Source organism: Lynx canadensis, chromosome D3, assembly GCF_007474595.2.
Source record: "Lynx canadensis isolate LIC74 chromosome D3, mLynCan4.pri.v2, whole genome shotgun sequence".
Taxonomy (NCBI): domain Eukaryota; kingdom Metazoa; phylum Chordata; class Mammalia; order Carnivora; family Felidae; genus Lynx; species Lynx canadensis.
This window is the reverse complement of record NC_044314.2, coordinates 69,514,836-69,533,494: the sequence shown is the minus strand read 5'-3', so window position 1 is coordinate 69,533,494 and position 18,659 is coordinate 69,514,836. Positions and strand designations below refer to the sequence as shown.

Sequence of the window (18,659 nt, the reverse complement as noted above, 5' to 3'; positions counted from 1 at the left end):
ACTAAAGGAGCTAACGTATAAATAACATACTGACAGACTTCCTAATGCATAGAAGGTGCCATACACCTGCTGGCTGTACTGTTTTGAGTAAAGTGGGAAGGACAGTGCTAAGCTTAAATTCCTAAGATAAGGTGCAGGGATAAACTTGGGAAGGGATGAGATTTGCGTGCAGCAGGTGGGGGCCACCTAGGGCTGTGGCCTCACCTCCTCTTCCCCTTCCTCTTCTGATGGCACCTCATGTCTTTCACGTGAGAGAATGCCAAAGGCAGGCCATCAGGCATCCGTGGCCGGCCTGATCACAGGCCCGCCAGCGGTCGGGAGCCCCTTATCCGGGGCTTTAGGCATATGTTAGAAAGGGGTCAGACCAGGTATACCTGAGATCCTAGTTCATCATCCCTGGGTGTGAAGTGGTGTGAATTGTGGATCATGGAGCTGATCGTTTGGGAAAATGGTTTTTGTCCTTCAGATCTGTTCTAACATGGGTCCTATGAGCACAATCAATACTATGGATTAATTTGTGGGTTCATTTAAACAATGCAATCTCAGCCTCGGGCTGGGTGGGGAGCCTGGGCCTCACTGCCCACTGCTCTACGCTTAGTTCCCTCAGCAGCATCCACAGATACTTCCGATCCTCACCTTCTAGAGGTTTCTGAGGGCAGATTGCATGAGGGAGACAGCCTGTGTTTGTTCAGCTTCCACGCAGCAAGCCCATGAGGCCTAGGACAGTTTGCCATGCCAGGTCCCCTCTGCCACGATGCACCCGGGAAGGAGGCTCTGGCTTTCATCCAAGGGGAGCAGAGCTAAGGGAGGGACCACAGAGGCCAAGGTGTCCTTGTCAGCTGGAGCAGCGCAGGCCCTTGCGTGCATCCAGTCCAGCCTTGCATTTCACAGCTGAGGGGCACACGTGGGCCAGGGGCTGGAGACCTGCGCAGGAGCAGTGCCAAAGCTGGATTTCAGGTCACTCCTCCCAGCTGCTCTGCCAGCCCGCACCCCCCACACATTCCTTGCACCTCGACGGCTGCCGTGTGCCCTGCCCTGGGGTCCCAGGCCTTCCTCTCTGCTCCTTCCGTGTCCAGCAATGTCATTGAGGAGGTGAGCTGGTTTGTCTCTGAACAGAAACGGCTAAGAAGTGGCTTTTCTGCAGACGCCTGATCCTGACTAAGGGCTTGCAGAGTGCTCCCTTCCCCACTCTCCCCGCCCCACCCCCCAGGAGCCCACAGAGGTGAAGTGGAGGCAGCCATGTGTGTGGGGCCTCGTGCACTGGGGCAGCACCAGCTCCCCTCCCCGGGGCTCTCTGGCTCGGTGATTCGTGGGCTCTTTGGCCTTTTTGTTCCGGGATGGTTTGCTGGCCTGGTTTGGCAACGAGGCTGCCACGGCTGGTGCAAGTCACGTGAGACCTGGCATCAGAGTCTTCTCTCTTGCCTCCCCAGGACTGGCTCTTTGTTCTGCCTTTGAGGCAGAGGTCTTTGTTCTGCCTTTGAGGTCTCCATACCCACTGTTTTTCTTGTTGCCTGTGCACTTTGGTAGAAAACACTGCTTGAGCGCAGGGCAGGGACCACTAATGAGAAAAAAGGAGGACTCTTCTCTTGTTTAGCACCCTGACCCTGGTGCAGGCCCACACGACGGAGCTGCAGGCCTCAGAGAGGCTGCCCCTTATCCTGCAGAGTGTTCTGGAACTTATGCTGAAGACTGGAAGGCCAGTGCCCGTGTGCGTGTGGCGGGGGGTATGTGTGTATAAGGAGTGTGTGTGCATGCGCGTGTATACACATGTGTGTGTGCACATACACGCACACACATATGTGGGGCCGAACCTGGGAGCAGTCGGATCACAATTGCTACAGGAAAGCGGAGGAAGAATTGGACAGCTTTCGACTGCATAATGGATTCAAGGTCCAAGGGCAGTGCCTTGGCATTGAAGGTGCACCCATCCAGGATCAATGAGGACAGGTCTCCCAGAGAGGAATGTCCTCCTTTCTGTTGCTACCATTGGTATAGTGTGCACCATATGTCTTTACTTTTCCACATGTATGGCTGTGTGTGACACGGTGTGCCAAGGGGCTTCCCTGTTGTCCAGAGATGAGTGGCTAGAGCCTAAACAGTGGACAAAGAAGTGTTAAGTGTCCTCATTCTAGAGATAGGTGCCACAAGGCGCCAGGGCCCTCCCTCAGGTCTCTGCAACCTCTAGCCAGCACCCTAGCCACACACCCACTGCCTCTAAAAGAAGACGGGTAGGGGAATTGGCAAGTGAGGGTCCTGGGCCTGGTCAGAGTGCCCCAAGAGAGTCCCTCACAAAGGCTGGGTTCCTGTAAAGAAGAGGAGAGGTGTCACCATCCCATAGAAACCAGCCCCCTGTGACTGTCGGGGCAGGAAGAGGTGAACCTAAAGGAAGGCCCGGGCAAGAGTGGGCAGGCCATGGTGTGGTCTGCACGGCCATATCTAGTGTGGCTCTGGCACAGGCCTTTTCCAATAGGTATATCATGTGGACTCGGCCACTGAGGGGCTGCCTGTTGGGCAGAGGACCTCAGCAATGAGTCACGGGCTGTGCAGCCTGGAGCAGCACTGGGGGACTGCCCCCCCCCCCCCAGATCTGACTGCCCCATGTTGGGGACAGGGAGTCACCTGGAGGGGCATCAACAGCACTTGATTCCTCCCCCACCCCCGCCCTCAACCCCAGAGAGTCAGGCCTTGGCAGTGGGGAGGGAGGAGGGCTCCAGAGCCTGCCCTGCCCTTCAACTTCATGAGCAAAAACCTGGTCTGCGGGGGAGGTGAGATGGGATGAGATGTGCACTGGACAAGAGGCTGGGGACCACTTCTGCCCCAGATTCCTAGAGGCCTGGGGAAGAACAGGGACCGGAGAGGAATAAAGCTGACTCTGCAAGGTCAGCCCAGTCAGTACACCGGAGAGTGCACAAACCCATGTTTCTCTGCATCTGTGTCATGCATGGGTCTGCATGGACACGTGCTTACAGTTCTTTATAAGCATCCATGTCACACCTGCCTCTGGCACCTCCCCGAAGCAGGCCGCAGCAATGCCACAAAGCTCTGCAGCAGACTGGGAGGCCCCGTACAGACGGTGTTGTGGTTATGCCTGTGTTCCGTACGCCTGGGCATTTTTCTGTGGTGCAGCAGAGTGAGGGGTGGGGGAGGGGACTTAGGGCTCTGGGGCTAGGCAGACCTGGATTTGGGAACTTTTATTAGTGGGTGACCTTGAGCCTTTTATTTTTCCATCTGGAAAATGGCGATGACAGTGGGAGTTGTCAGGAGGATGCCATCAGTGTGGTGATAGAAAGACAGATCTGCTGTGTAGTAAGCAGTTTCTTTCTCTCCCCACCTGGGTCTGAGGTTCCTATGGCACCAAAGGCCCATTTTGTGTGTGTGTGCGTGGCGGTTGGGGTGGGGGGTGGTGAACTGACTCTCCACCCCAGAACCTGACTGGATAGCTTGATGCTTCCTTCCCTTACAGCCTCTCTCTGTCCCCCAAATACCAGAAAGACTGAATAAACGATGCAGACCCAATGAAGTGTCTATTATAGCCACAGCCCTGACCTTGAGCTTCGAGGTTCCAAACTCGCAGCTTCTGGCTGGTGTCCCGCCAGCCCTGCCCTCTGCTCTTTGGTGGTGGCCCCATGACTCTGGGCCAGGACTCTATTCTGCTCTCTTGCTGGCACCAACAAGGGGGCTGAGCGTTCTCCCCAACTCTGAGCTGGGCCAGCCCCTCTGTATCTCCCCCTGCCCAGAGGCCTTCCTGCCAACAGCTGTTGCAGAGGTGGGTCTCGTCACCGGGCCTCAAGCAGGAGCCCCTGTCCTGGCGTCCAACTGAATGGTAGGCACAGCTAGCCAGCCCTCCTCGAGGCCCCTGCCTGTCCAGTTCCACTGCCGCGAGGCATCTGCCAGGTTAACACATGGGCCCCCCCACGCCCCAGTCTGTGCTTCTCCGCAGGCGGCACAGATACAAGTGAGGTGCCACTGTGACATCTGGAATGCTCTACCAGAAGTCACTGTACAGTGATGCCTACCGGGTAGTGACAGGTTTATTCAAAATACAAAAGGATTCCCCGCAGGTTGCCCCTAACCATCAAGCTTACCAATATATAAGGCACAATTTAATTTATAAATAATGTTTTGTCACTCGTTTATTCACTTTCTTGTTCCAGGACTTACTTAAGACAGTTTTACCAAAATATACAAATGCCACCAGATCATAGAGAAATAAATGGAGGAGAACAGCACGAGAGAGGGAAAATAAAGGTAGAGGAAGGGGAATAAAAGTTATATATGGAACGTGTGCCAAAGCAGAGAGGTCAGCCCAGCCAGTGTTGGCCCGGCCCCGGCCCGACCCTGACCCAGACTTAGCGACTCACGGTCTGGTGTTAGCAGAGTCCTCAGGTGCTTCATATGGAAGTGCTGCTCCAACTTTGCCTGAAGCCCATGCCCAGTGCAGTGCTGAGGCTGAGCCTTCCTAGGGGCTCCTCCTACGTTCCCAGTAACCGCTAGGCCAGCCCCCTGCCCGCACACCCCCTGGGGAACTCTCTTCCCAAATGCAAGTCACTGCCAAGACCTGCCGGGTCAACCCTGTAACATTTATGGTCTACATCCCTCTGTCTGTTCCCACTGCCATGACCCTTCCTGGGGGCTCCCTGTCCCCCTGAGATGGCCATTTAATGCAGTCCTAGGGGCATGCTTGCAAGGTTGCCGTCACTCAGCAGTTAGTGGCCCAAGTCTCCCACCCTGTCAGCGCAGAGCTGGGCTTGGCCCTCCCGCCGTCTGAGCCCCCATTGCCCATGCTACTGCCCTCACCACCCACCCAGCCTGCGGGCCGCTGGTCTTCGCTGTCCTGCTCTGGCTGGAGCTCATGTCCTGAATAATCACCTTCTCTCTTGGGGTCCCAGGGGACTGAAGTGGCAGGGTTTGGTCTTTGAGTCCTCATGGCCCGGCCTTGCCATCATTCCCACCTCCCACTCCATTCTCCAGTACCCTCTGTCCTAACCTAAAGGGACCCTGGCCCTGCCCCTTCTCACCTCAGGACCTTGACTTGGGCACAGGACATGGCCAGGGAAGGCTGTCCCCTGAGGTGCTGTCTCTAGCAGCCCTTTTCACAAATCCATCTTGGGTTGCCCTAACTAGAATACTTTTCTCCTTCTCTGAAATTCCCTGGCACTCTATCTGTCGAGAAAGGAGCCACCGCCTTTTGCCTTGTGTTTTAGTTATGAATATCTGTGTCCTGTCACGACCCAGGCCCCATGCTCCTCCAGGGCTGGATCATATCTGATTTCTCTCTTTATCCCCCGGGGCACCTCACCACCTGCCTTATGTTCAGTGGGTGCAGGTACTTGTTTATTTGTGGAAGGAAGGGAGGGAGGAAGGGAGGAAGGAGGGTGGGAGGGAGGAAGGAAGAATGGGTAGAAGAAGGAGAGAAGGAAGGGAGGGAGGGAGGGAGGAAGGAAGGAAGGAAGGAAGGCAGGCAGGCAGGCAGGCCGGCCAGCCAGGATTGAGACAGACATTAACTGCTAACAATAGTGATGATGATGATAGTGGTGAATGCCTGTTGATTACTTCCCAACACTGTGCTTAGTGCTTTACATGTATTATCTTAGTCAATCCCTACAACAGCCATGAGGGGTACAGTTGCAACCCCTTTTTACAGATGAGGGCCCTGAGGCTCAGAGAAGCTAAATTAGTTGCCCAAGGTCCCGCAGCTACTAAGTAACAGAGGCAGCATTAGGATCCACATCTGTCAGTCTCCAGAGACAATGCTCATGTCCCCAGATCACCACCCATCTAACACCCCTACCACATGATCACTGCCTTTGCTTGAACTCCTCCAGTGACAGGGAGCTCACTACCTCCGGAGGTAGTACTTTCTGTCTTTGGACGATACTAATATGGCCCTGGAGGTTCTTTATGAGCTAGTAGGTGAGACTTCATAGGCTTGTTAGGTGCAGGGGAGGCAGACAGGTTTGACTCACAAACTGTGTATGAGGGCAAGGTCCTCTGGAGAAGAGTTTTCCTGTGTTGCGGGACACGCATCAGCTGGACAGGCCAGCACACACAGGATCGTCTTTTCTTCTCTCCATCCCAGAGTACACGATAAAGCTGTCCCCCACTGACTGCCTGGCTTGGGCCATCTGTCCCGAGCGCTGTCTGTAGTCAGCGGGTAAAGCCCGTGCAAGCCTGGCCTGGGCATAAAGTTTTCCCAAGGCGACCATCTGCAGGTTTGGCCATGGAGCCTCATGCACGTTATGGCAAAGGACAGATGGCCACAGCAAAGCACCCCAAGTGGGCAGAGGCCGTGTCTCCCATGGGAGGGTGGGCCCAAGCCCTCTTGGTAGAGCTTTGTGCCACAGCCATTCACCTAGGCCGTGAACCTGCCCGCAAACCCAACATTCCAAGAGCAAGAGAAGAGAAGCCACGTGGAATCCCAGGCTGGTCCTTGAGCTGAAGAGGAGCCAGCATTGCTGGGAAGCCGGGGTCCCTGCCTGGGCCCACCCAGCCTCGTGGCTCTTCTCCTGAGGAGGGAGCCAGACCTGGTGAGCCAGCCACTTGGTAATTAAGGAGGTGAGTAGGCAGAAAGTGCCGACAGCTTATTGAATAAGTACTTAAAATGCATTTGACAGCCTTCATCTCCCAGAGGAGACAACCCTTCATGGGAGGATGTTCAGCAGGAGTCACTGAATGGTATCAGAGTCCTTTTTAAATTGAATTGAGGCATCTCTGGCTACTTGAATATAATGGATTTGCCAATTAATTTTTTCCACTAGTACCTTAAACCCCAGGTACTTATTCAAATCTCGGGCCGGCTCCCATCCCTCAGAAGACTCAGTTCAGCATTCAGAGTCCTGGAGGGGATTTTGAAGCATCCTGGGCAGGGCTGAGGGCAGGGAGGACGGAGCCACATGGCTCCGCTCACTGTCTGGTGGGGGCCTCTCCCAAGAGCAGTGCTCAGCTGTGAGGAATTCCCCGCTGACCAAGGTGGAGGGGCTCCTCTCAAGGCCTGAGAGGAGCAGGGGCAGGACTCCCCCGGGGCCCAGGACAGGCCGCCTGACTTACCCTGCGGCTGTGAGCACAGAGAGTGAGCTGCCCAAAGTGGCCGTTAGAAAGTGAAAATGTGCGATGAAGACATCCCAAGAGGGTAAGGAGCCCTTAACCGAGCCGAGGAGGAAATACAGCTGAGAAAATGCGGCCGCACTTGCAGCAGGCTCCCCGCTACGGGGAGCAGCCTCCTCCTTCTCCTCCTCCCTGCTCCCTGCACAGCCCTGACCAGGAGGCCAGGTCCGCTCACGGAGGGTCCCTGGAAACTGGCGCTCCATGCAGGGTCTGCCATGTGGGGGGAGAGGGCGCACTCCAGACGGAAGTTCGGGGCCTGAGATCAACACAGCTCTAGGCCTTGGGCTCCCCAGAGCACACAGGCCACCCCCCAGGCTGCAGGCTTCCTGTTGCCCGACCGCACTGAGGAGGGGCACCCACCCCAGAGGATGCCACCCATCAGTTACTTCCCTTCCTGCTCCTCCCCTCCTCTCCCTCCTGCTGGTCCTGAAGATGCCAGGGCTGGGTGTGCCCTGTGGTGAGTGTTCCTGGTTCAGCTTACTCCACAGCCCTACATCCAGACAGACAGGTGGGAAGGCCCCGAGTGTCTGGTGGGAAACATGGATGGGGCCCAGGAAGGAGGTGGGGAAGGAGAATGTGCTCCATGGTGGCCTCAGCCCTCCTGCCTGCGGCCAGGCTGTAAGGCCACATATGCACACGCACGCATTCTGGCCATCTCAGGCCTCGCTCGGTCTTCAGGGGATTGACGCTTCCTCCCTTCACTGATGCCCGTCCGCAGTCACCCTGGGTGACCAGTAAGCACGCGCTGCTTGAGAGACTGAGCAGTGGATTTTCCTGGCACTTGAGGGCCAGAGCCCCAGCAGTGCTGGTTTGCCCTGGTTTGCCCCTCTGCCTTTTCATGAAATGGCAGCTTTCCTAGCGGCTCCCCTGTGCTCTGCCGGGGCCTCTTGCCTCCCCCCCAGAGGGAGTCCTGTTCACAGTCCGCCAGGGTCTGCCCTCGAAGGCCTGCCTGCCTCAGGGTCCAAGTGCACGTAGGGGAAAGCCAAAGCCCGTCTGTTCATGCGCAGTGAAGGCTTCTGGTTGCACTCAGCTCTGGGTCGCTGGTTCCTGTCTCCGTGCCGCAGGGACAGTGGGACGGAATCTCCAGGCCCGGTGGCTCTGGCCGTTCCTGGAGTTGTCAAGCTTGAGCAGGAACCCATTTTAGTCTCTCTCTCGAGCGAGATCGGGCCCCTGCTCCCTTGTTTCCACCTGCTTGTTCTGCTCTCCATGTTTGGGTATGAAAGTGCGAGAAACCGATGTGTGTGGTGCGGTGGGGATGCCTAGCCCGGTCAGCCGCGTGCACAGTGACCTAGCTCCCTTCCTCAAATGGAGCCCTGAGGGGAGGGGCGACTGGCTTGGTGCCCACGCAGCGCCGCGGTTTGGATGGGGACTTCCTCCCCCCACTGCCTCCCCTCATGCTGGGCTTGTTCACACCGGGCAGGCACACGTCCAGCCCAGACACGGCCACAGCCTGGGCTGCGTCGGCGTGTGTGAGCCCGAGCGCGTCCGAGCTCACGGGGTCTTCTGCAGGCCCATCCCAGTTATAAATCGCCCTGCATGGGGAATAGATCTCTTGATCCCTGAAGGGAGATTCATGAGCGGCGAGTGCCGCCCAGGCCGCCTGGTGTTTGTCATCATTCCCGAGACATAAACTACACCCCAATGCCTCTGCCCTCCCCGGTAGTGCTTCACACATCATCTCCAGCTCTGCATCCTGTGCGTGCAGAGACCCGGCAGCTTCCGCCTTGCCTGCCGGCCTCCCTGCTCCCTGGATCTGGGCTCGCTCCCTCTCCTTTTCCCACCACCACGCAGACAGCCATGCGGTGGAGAAAACGAATATTTCTCCAGGAGTAAATTAATAAAAATCATCTGAGGAATGAGCTAATAAAGACGGTGTGGTGTGAGAAAATCTCTCTGCTGAGAGTTAGGCTGTCAATTAGCCCCACGGGGTCCCTGGCAATAAACGGACAGGCCTTGAAGAAAGGGGGCCAGTGCCACCTGCTGGAGCTGCGCGGTGGTGCCGCCGTGAATCCCGGCAGCCTGGCCCCTCCTTGCAGATCCCAAAAAGCCCAGAGAAGCAGAGCAGCCCCCAGGAGAGGCTCCCGACTGTCAGCTGCCCAGCACAGACCCAGCAGCGGGGAAGGCGGGGCGGGGGGGGGGCGGTGTCCAGGGGCAGGTGCAGATTGGCAGGTCACTCGGTGTGAAAACCCCTCCCCCACCAGGTGGGAGGCCCACCTGGCCCCTGGCCTGCTCTGTGTCCTTGTACAGGTCTCTTACCTTCTGGGAGCCTTGGTTCCTCATCTGTAAAGGAGGAACAACCATGCCTCCTAGGACCCTGAGAGAGGCATGTGGACGTGGCCAGTCTGGCAGGTGCCTGGATGCACCCCTCCTATGGCTCACACTCCTGCCACCTGGGAATCGTCTGCATCTCAGTCAGCCCTCCCATTCTGATAAGTGGAAAGCATTTTTCTCTGTCTTAGAGTCAGATTTCTGAGGCACAGAGAAGTCAGCCAGCCTGAAAGGCCCCACAGAAGGCAAAGCAGTTCAGTAACCAAGGTCCCACCCCAGAGGACCCCCAGCCCACTCCATGGCCTCTCCTCTACCATGGTGGCCGCACCAGGGAAGAGACAGGTGTGCCTGCAAGGAGGACGACAGGGGCGTACCGTCCCACACGCCCCTTCACACCCACCACCCACTGCCATCAGGGGCTCAGAGTCTGGGCACACGCTGCCATTTGGCCGTGACTCTGAACCTCTCCCCGGGACGGGTGTCATACCAGGCGAGCCCAGAGAGGGCTGCTGGGCTCTGGGCCCTGTCTGTCAACACAGGGGCCAGAAAAGCCACCATCGTCTCAGCAGTTTCCTAGACTGAGTTGATTTTTAATTTATTATTAAGACTAGAAGAGACCCACAAGGACATTAGTCCAACCCCTTCGTTTTACAAGCAAGGAAAAGAGGGAGGTAGGAGAGTGACGTGCTTGCCAGAGTCCCATGGCCAGTAGGGGACAGAGGCCACCGGGAGGTCTGCTGCTGTGGGTAAGCGTTCCCAGGCTCAGGGCTAAGGAGCCGCCTGCTTGGCTGTTTTGAATTATTGAATAGGCCTTTATGCAGATGTCTGGGCAAACGTACCCCAGTAAATAGCTGTGGGAGGTCACTGTACATGTTGTGGTGAAAACAGAAGCAGCACATGAAGGGGGGGCTCGTTGGTTGCAGTCTACACAGGGTGGCAGGGGCACCACCACTGCCCCCAAGGTCCTGGCCTGCGACCCTCCCGGGCCTGCACCTCAGGAGGGCCCTGGGGTCCACGGGGTGCTCAGTCGCTTTTGGCCTTGGTGTGCCGCCTTCCGATTCCCTCCCCCGGGCCAGCTGTCCGGCGGGGACCAGCACACACTGCTGCTGTCCAGGCACAGCCCGGTGTGGCAGAGGGGAGGGGAGGTGCCAGAGCAGGAAAGCAGCTGGCGGTCCTGCCTGCAGAGGACACATGAGCCCCCCGCAGTGGCTGGCTCAAGCATGAGCAACAGTATGCCTCTCGTTCAGGGAAGGAAGGTCGAGGGGATTTACTTTGACCTCAAATTGTGGTTTCAGGTTGGTCAATTTTTTTTTTTAAACACAGACTATTTTCTTGGCTTTTGGTTTTACTTTGAAAATGGTATCTCTAGGGATAGGTGCCTTCCACTGAATAGAAGCACAGGTCAGAGGCTTGATCTCTGGGGCTTCCTGCCTGACCTGTGTAAGAAGCCATGTGTTCAGGTGCAGGTGTGCCCGCCCAGGCTGGGCTGGCTGGGGTCAGTGCCCAGGAGCTGTTGCTCCAGAGGTGGCTCATCTGTGACCCAGCAGGCCTTGCGAGGGACCAGGGTAAGAGGCTGAGAGACGGCACTCCCGTGGCATCCAGGGGCAGCAGTCAGCAAGTATAGATGATGTGTGGGTGGGCTCGATGTGTATAGATGATGTGTGGGTGGGCCTGGGAGAGAACAGGACATAGTCAGGTGCCCCAGGCAGGGTGGCTCAGCTGAGGCTCAAACATGGGGCATCCACTGCGGGTTTGTGTGACCTGGGGTGCCCAGGTCCTGGTTCTTGAAGAATCTGCGCTCCCTAGAAACAGATGCCCCAAGAGTGTGTCCCAGGAAACCTCCTCAGAGTAAACAGGCACCTTGATCGTCCATGTGTCTACCACCCCAGCCAGAGACATCTGACTGGTTGTCCACTGAAGCCGGCCAGGGGCGAGGTGGGCTGTCATACAGGCTGATCGCGGGGGCTCTGCCAAGCCCAGCCCCGGACACTAGTGGGGAAGTTCTGAGGGAAGGATGTAGATTGCAGACGGGCCTCCTCGGATCACCCCAGGGAAGGAATTAGTCTGGGTGGAGGAGCTTCCTGTTCGGGCAAGCCTGATGCTTAAGGAGGTTCACGGCCTCCCCAGAGCACAATCTCAGAGCCACAGGCCCACCTGGCATGCTTGTTCCCCCACACTCACTGCCCCAGGCACCCCGGTCTCTGTCCCTGACATCTGTGCCTTCCCCCACGTTGTTCCCTCAGCTTGGAATGGCCTTCTCCACCTTGTCCACAGGCAGCTGACTCCAGATGATGGTGCCCACATCGAACGGCCCTCTCCCAGAAAGCCCTCTCTTGGCTCTGCCTGACTAGCAGTTGGTCAGCGTCTTGTGATTTGGTGCCCCCAGACCCCTGCTGGAACCATCCCCTTTCCTTGCAGCCCGGTGCAGGGACCCCGCAGGCCTGTCCCATTGAGGGCAGCAGCACATGTGGAATAGGTCAGCGTTGTTGGCCCCTTTAGATGCCTCTGGCACTCTGTGGGTTTCAATAAGAAGACGCCGCGGCCATCTGTGCTTGCGATCTGGAATCCCAGCCCGCGTCCCACCCTCCTGCCCAGGCCTTTGCCTCACTCGCTGTTCCATCAGCTGAGACTCCCAGTGACTTTCAGTGCTGCGTGCTTTGCAGCCCTTTCTCCCATCCTGCCACTCCGTGCCTGTGGGCAGCATTTCCCGGTTGTGCAGGTGCAGAAAGTGAGGCCTAGAGCCCCAGGCTGGGATTCGCACCTAGCAGGTCTGTTCCCCTCGTACCTCCCCATCTCCCTAACTCCCTCCAGACATCTTCCTTCCCAGGCACTTCCTTGGCCACTTCCAGAATCCATATTTCAGCACCTCACACTGCCAGCAGCGGGGGAATCAGCACGTGGTTCTAAGTTTGGGGAGTAAGTGGAATGCTTGGGGCTCCCCCATGCAGCTTGGATTGTGCTGGTCTCCTGTTACCCCAGAGGGCAGCTCATGGGGGTCTCTTTCTCCAGAAGAAGCTTGTTAGTTCAGAGCCTTGGGATTTGTGGGATGCCCCGTCAGTCGATGTGATGACCTGTGGCCACAGCCTCGTCTGGGGACCTAGCACTCTCCCTGGACACCTGCAGCTGGACTGATCAGACTCAGAGGCCTCCCGTGGGGTCACAGGCCCACCATCCGGGCGGACGCCTGTCTAGGGAGTGCAGAGGGCACCCAGCGGTCTGTTGCCGCCCTGTCCTGCTGATCCGACGGCAGGGCCGTGATCTCCGTCTGCCAATAACACGCGTGTGCACACAGGCCCGTGACAGACTGCGTTCCACCAGAGCGGCTCCTCTGGACAGCAATTTGGCGCTCTTCTTTGGGGGAGCACTGCTCTTTGCGGTGTATCCTGTGGAATTAAGAGAGCCTGCGAGTGTCACTCCAGGGTTATCTCTGCTTCACTGGCTCTGATGGCAAAGATGCACCTCCGCCCAGTCGCTTGTAATGACACGTTTCCTGAGCAGCCGAGACAGAGGGGCGGACGTGAGCAGGCTCTCAGGCCTCCGAGTCCTCTGCCCTCCCTCCTCTTGCAGGGGGTAGGGGGTGCCGGGGGCGCTCACAGCTCGGCTTGGCACAGCCCTAGAATTTAGGTCAAGTGGGACGTTGCCAAGAACACTGACCAGGGGGGGAAGGCCAGGGGGTACAAACTCTACCTGGAAAACGCAAATTGGATCTTTCACATCACTTCTTTCGATAGTTGTGGATCCTGGCCAGGCCCAGGAGGGAAAGCTGCCTTTTGGTCTTTTCTCAGGAAACGACCCAGCTGCCACCACTGCCAGCAGCCCAGAGTATTTACCAAAGCTCGGAGGTGTATCTCGTGTCAGACCTGGTCTTTCCCCTTAAGGGTCCTTGAGGACGTAGCGGCAACTCCAAAGATGAGCAGAGTGTCTGAAACAAGGTTGAGAGACTACTGACTGTCCAGCCGTCATGCAGAGAATGTCCCCAGAGGCTGTGCTGAGGCCACACTGGCCGAGTGACGGGGCAGGTTCAGAGGGAAGAGTGGGGGCAGCCCGGTCCCTCCATTGTAAATAGGCGTGTTTCCCTGCCTGCTGTCTCTTCTGCTCACCTTTGCTGTGTGTCCTCTATAGGTCCTCAGGGCCAACATCAGTGCCTAGCAGATAACTGGTGCTCAGGAAACACTTTCTTTTCTTTCTTTCTTTCTTTTTTTAATGTTTATTTATTTATTTTGAGAGAGAGAGAGAGAGAGAGAGAGAGAGAGCAGGGGAAGGGCAGAGAGCAAGAGGGGGTGAGAGAGTCCCATGCAGGCTCCGTGCTGACAGCTCACAGAACCATGAGATCATGACCTGAGCCGAAATCAAGAGTCGGACATTTATTTTTTTTTTTTTTTTTTATATGAAGTTTATTGACAAATTGGTTTCCATACAACACCCAGTGCTCATCCCAAAAGGTGCCCTCCTCAATACCCATCACCCACCCGCCCCTCCCTCCCACCCCCCATCAACCCTCAGTTTGTTCTCAGTTTTTAACAGTCTCTTATGCTTTGGCTCTCTCCCACTCTAACGTCCCTTTTTTTTTTTTTTTTTTTTCCTTCCCCTCCCCCATGGGTTCCTGTTAAGTTTCTCAGGATCCACATAAGAGTGAAACCATATGGTATCTGTCTTTCTCTGTATGGCTTATTTCACTTAGCATCACACTCTCCAGTTCCATCCACGTTGCTACAAAAGGCCATATTTCATTTTTTCTCATTGCCACGTAGTATTCCATTGTGTATATAAACCACAATTTCTTTATCCATTCATCAGTTGATGGACATTTAGGCTCTTTCCATAATTTGGCTATTGTTGAGAGTGCTGCTATGAACATTGGGGTACAAGTGCCCCTATGCATCAGTACTCCTGTATCCCTTGGGTAGATTCCTAGCAGTGCTATTGCTGGGTCATAGGGTAGGTCTATTTTTAATTTTCTGAGGAACCTCCACACTGCTTTCCAGAGCGGCTGCACCAATTTGCATTCCCACCAACAGTGCAAGAGGGTTCCCGTTTCTCCACATCCTCTCCAGCATCTATAGTCTCCTGATTTGTTCATTTTGGCCACTCTGACTGGCGTGAGGTGATACCTGAGTGTGGTTTTGATTTGTATTTCCCTGATAAGGAGCGACGCTGAACATCTTTTCATGTGCCTGTTGGCCATCTGGATGTCTTCTTTAGAGAAGTGTCTATTCATGTTTTCTGCCCATTTCTTCACTGGGTTATTTGTTTTTCGGGTGTGGAGTTTGGTGAGCTCTTTATAGATTTTAGATACTAGCCCTTTGTCCGATATGTCATTTGCAAATATCTTTTCCCATTCCGTTGGTTGCCTTTTAGTTTTGTTGGTTGTTTCCTTTGCTGTGCAGAAGCTTTTTATCTTCATAAGGTCCCAGTAATTCACTTTTGCTTTTAATTCCCTTGCCTTTGGGGATGTGTCGAGTAAGAGATTGCTACGGCTGAGGTCAGAGAGGTCTTTTCCTGCTTTCTCCTCTAAGGTTCTGATGGTTTCCTGTCTCACATTTAGGTCCTTTATCCATTTTGAGTTTATTTTTGTAAATGGTGTGAGAAAGTGGTCTAGTTTCAACCTTCTGCATGTTGCTGTCCAGTTCTCCCAGCACCATTTGTTAAAGAGGCTGTCTTTTTTCCATTGGATGTTCTTTCCTGCTTTGTCAAAGATGAGTTGGCCATATGTTTGTGGGTCTAGTTCTGGGGTTTCTATTCTATTCCATTGGTCTGTGTGTCTGTTTTTGTGCCAATACCATGCTGTCTTGATGATGACAGCTTTGTAGTAGAGGCTAAAGTCTGGGATTGTGATGCCTCCTGCTTTGGTCTTCTTCTTCAAAATTCCTTTGGCTATTCGGGGCCTTTTGTGGTTCCATATGAATTTTAGGATTGCTTGTTCTAGTTTCGAGAAGAATGCTGGTGCAATTTTGATTGGGATTGCATTGAATGTGTAGATAGCTTTGGGTAGTATTGACATTTTGACAATATTTATTTTTCCAATCCATGAGCAGGGAATGTCTTTCCATTTCTTTAAATCTTCTTCAATTGCCTTCATAAGCTTTCTATAGTTTTCAGCATACAGATCCTTTACATCTTTGGTTAGATTTATTCCTAGGTATTTTATGCTTCTTGGTGCAATTGTAAATGGGATCAGTTTCTTTATTTGTCTTTCTGTTGCTTCATTGTTAGTGTATAAGAATGCAACTGATTTCTGGACATTGATTTTGTATCCTGCAACTTTGCTGAATTCATGTATCAGTTCTAGCAGACTTTTGGTGGAGTCTATCGGATTTTCCATGTATAATATCATGTCATCTGCAAAAAGCGAAAGCTTGACTTCATCTTTGCCAATTTTGATGCCTTTGATTTCCTTTTGTTGTCTGATTGCTGATGCTAGAACTTCCAGCACTATGTTAAACAACAACGGTGAGAGTGGGCATCCCTGTCGTGTTCCTGATCTCAGGGAAAAAGCTCTCAGTTTTTCCCCGTTGAGGATGATGTTAGCTGTGGGCTTTTCATAAATGGCTTTTATGATCTTTAAGTATGTTCCTTCTATCCCGACTTTCTCAAGGGTTTTTATTAAGAAAGGGTGCTGGATTTTGTCAAAGGCCTTTTCTGCATCGATTGACAGGATCATATGGTTCTTCTCTTTTTTTTTGTTAATGTGATGTATCACGTTGATTGATTTGCGAATGTTGAACCAGCCCTGCATCCCAGGAATGAATCCCACTTGATCATGGTGAATAATTCTTTTTATATGCTGTTGAATTCGATTTGCTAGTATCTTATTGAGAATTTTTGCATCCATATTCATCAGGGATATTGGCCTGTAGTTCTCTTTTTTTACTGGGTCTCTGTCTGGTTTAGGAATCAAAGTAATACTGGCTTCATAGAATGAGTCTGGAAGTTTTCCTTCCCTTTCTATTTCTTGGAATAGCTTGAGAAGGATAGGTATTATCTCTGCTTTAAACGTCTGGTAGAACTCCCCTGGGAAGCCATCTGGTCCTGGAAGAGTCGGACATTTAACCAACTGAGCCACCCAGGTGCCCCAGGAAATGAATGTTCTCGTCCTGTGTTGGGAGTGTGAGACTCAGGGTCCCTGGATCAAGAATGCCACCTGTACCAATAAAACTGCCTGGCAACACCGGAGCACAAGCTAAAAAGCAAACAGAAGCCTGCAGCCACACTACAGACCTACTTGAGCAGACCCGCTGTGCAGGGAATGCCCGGCCAGGGGGTCTGCAGGGCCTTGTGCCTCGAGGGGCTCAGGCGGGTACCCGGCGGCTGACCTGAGCCCTGGGTTGGGGGCCAGCACGTCCCTTGTCTTGTCCGCAGCTCCGGCCCAGAGATTAGTTGGCACCGCCCTCCCCATCAGCCTGGGGGCTGCCGCTGATTCCAATGGTCCTCACGTTCGTTTGCCTGCACACGGTCGCTCCACACAAGGATGTAATTCAATCCTTTGAACAGCACTGTGGGACGTTTGAGGATGCAGGAAAACTCTATGGAAATGTAAGCTGTTGTGTGCAGCTGGTTTGCCCTGCGGTTTCTGTCAGTGCTCACTGCTCTGTGAAAATCACCTGAAAGGAAGGTGAGGAAGGCGAAGCCGGGAGGGAGGCCCGGCCGGCCCCCGCTGTGCAGCCTCCAGCCTGCCCTTTCCGGGACCCGGAGCACTGTGGAGCAAGTGGCGCATCCCCGCCCGCCCCGCGTGTGCCCTGCCTGATCCCCTGGCCCTTCCCTCCCCAGGAGCTGCCAGAGCATGACGAGCTTGGTCAGCAACACCATGTCGCCGATCAAGGACGGGACCTCCTCTCTCCCCCGGAGGCAGAGCTCGTTCGCCAGGCCCCCGCTCCGCGCTCTGTACGACCTGCTCATAGCGCCCATGGAAGGGGTAAGTGCCTCCCGGGGCCAAGAGGCTTCTAGGCGTCAGGACGCATCATTTACCGCTCAACGCCCATGTGTGCCCCTCAGATACAACATGGGCTCCTGAGACAACCGGGGTGGGGGGAGGGGGTGGTTTCCAGAACACAAACCTTCTCTGTCCAGCTTCTCAGTCGGTGTTTGGAAGCGCTCTCTGGGTTGGCTGCTGGTTAGTGCGTGACGCCCCGGGTTCCAGCTGCCAGGCTAAAGTCGGAGCTCTGCTCCTTTCCAGCCAGGCACATCTGGCCTCAGCTGCGTCAGGTACACGGTGAAGTGCTGCCCTCCTCCCTCCTCTCATCAGACCAGACTCCGGGAGGCCCAGGGAGGCGCGGGGCTGTGCACACGCCCACCGTGGTCAGCAGCGAGCGCGCCATCGGCGTGGGCCCCGAGCAGATCCAAGAGGGCTGTGCCCGTGGCTCTGACTGCTTCCCCACCTCCCACCTGTCGTCCGAGGGTCTTGCCAGAGCAGCTCCTGCCAGGGCCGTGCTGTCTGCCGAGAACAGATCCGTCGGCCCCTGCCACCGTCAGGGGCCACTGACTCCACCCCAGAGTCCAGCACCAAAGACACCCTCTCACTTTGGATTTCTTGAAAAGGTTGAGAACGGCCCCTGATGGGTTTCTGTGGCTCTGGTCTTCGCACATCATCCTTCCATCTGGACACGGTTCTCCGCCTGGGTTGGGGAACCCAAAGGGCTCGGGGATCTTTTGAATCTGAATGGTGAACCTATCAGATGCGTTTGTATGTGACTGTGTGTTAGTCTTCTCTGGCTGCTTTAACAAAACGGTGTGGACCGGGTGGTTTAGAAAGCACACATCTATTTCTCACGGCTCCAGAGGCTTCAGGTCCCGGGTGAGGGTGCCAGCATATTCAGTTTCTTGGTGAAGCCCCTCTTCCCGGGTGCAGACAACCCTCTTCCCACTGTGTCCTCACACGGAGGCTCTGGTGCCTTCCTCTTCTTGTAAGGGCACCGGCCCCATCATGGAGGTTCCGTTCGCATGACCTCATCTAAACCAAATTATGTCCCAAACCCCCCGCCCCCCCGGCCAGTACCATTCCACAGGGGGCTAGGTCTTCAATGTGTCCCTGACAGGCAGTCCTTAACAGACCCCACGGAGAGCCCAGAGTGCCTGCATCTGTGGGTGCCCGGCTCTCAGACAGGGAGGACGTGCTTGACGGGCCCTTGGACAGCAGGCCGCCGGCCTTCCCAGCCCACACGTCCTGGCCGCTGTGTGCAGCCAGGTGGGAGGTTTGTCTTGCAGACGTTGGGGTGGCCCCTCGGCAGCACCCTCGCCCACTTCAGCCCGCTGGCAGAGGTGATGTGCCTCCTCGGGAAACCCCGCGTTGA

General features: G+C 55.2%; 1 protein-coding gene across 2 annotated transcripts in view; it reads left to right on the top strand.

Moving 5' to 3' along the window:
• Positions 1-18,659, top strand: part of TTC28 (tetratricopeptide repeat domain 28) — a 182,960-nt gene that overhangs the window by 137,498 nt on the left and 26,803 nt on the right. For both annotated transcript variants that reach the window (XM_030335958.1, XM_030335957.1), the window contains exon 9: positions 17,140-17,284. In XM_030335958.1, the coding sequence (XP_030191818.1) occupies positions 17,140-17,284 (145 nt within the window). The remainder of the gene's footprint in view (positions 1-17,139; positions 17,285-18,659) is intronic.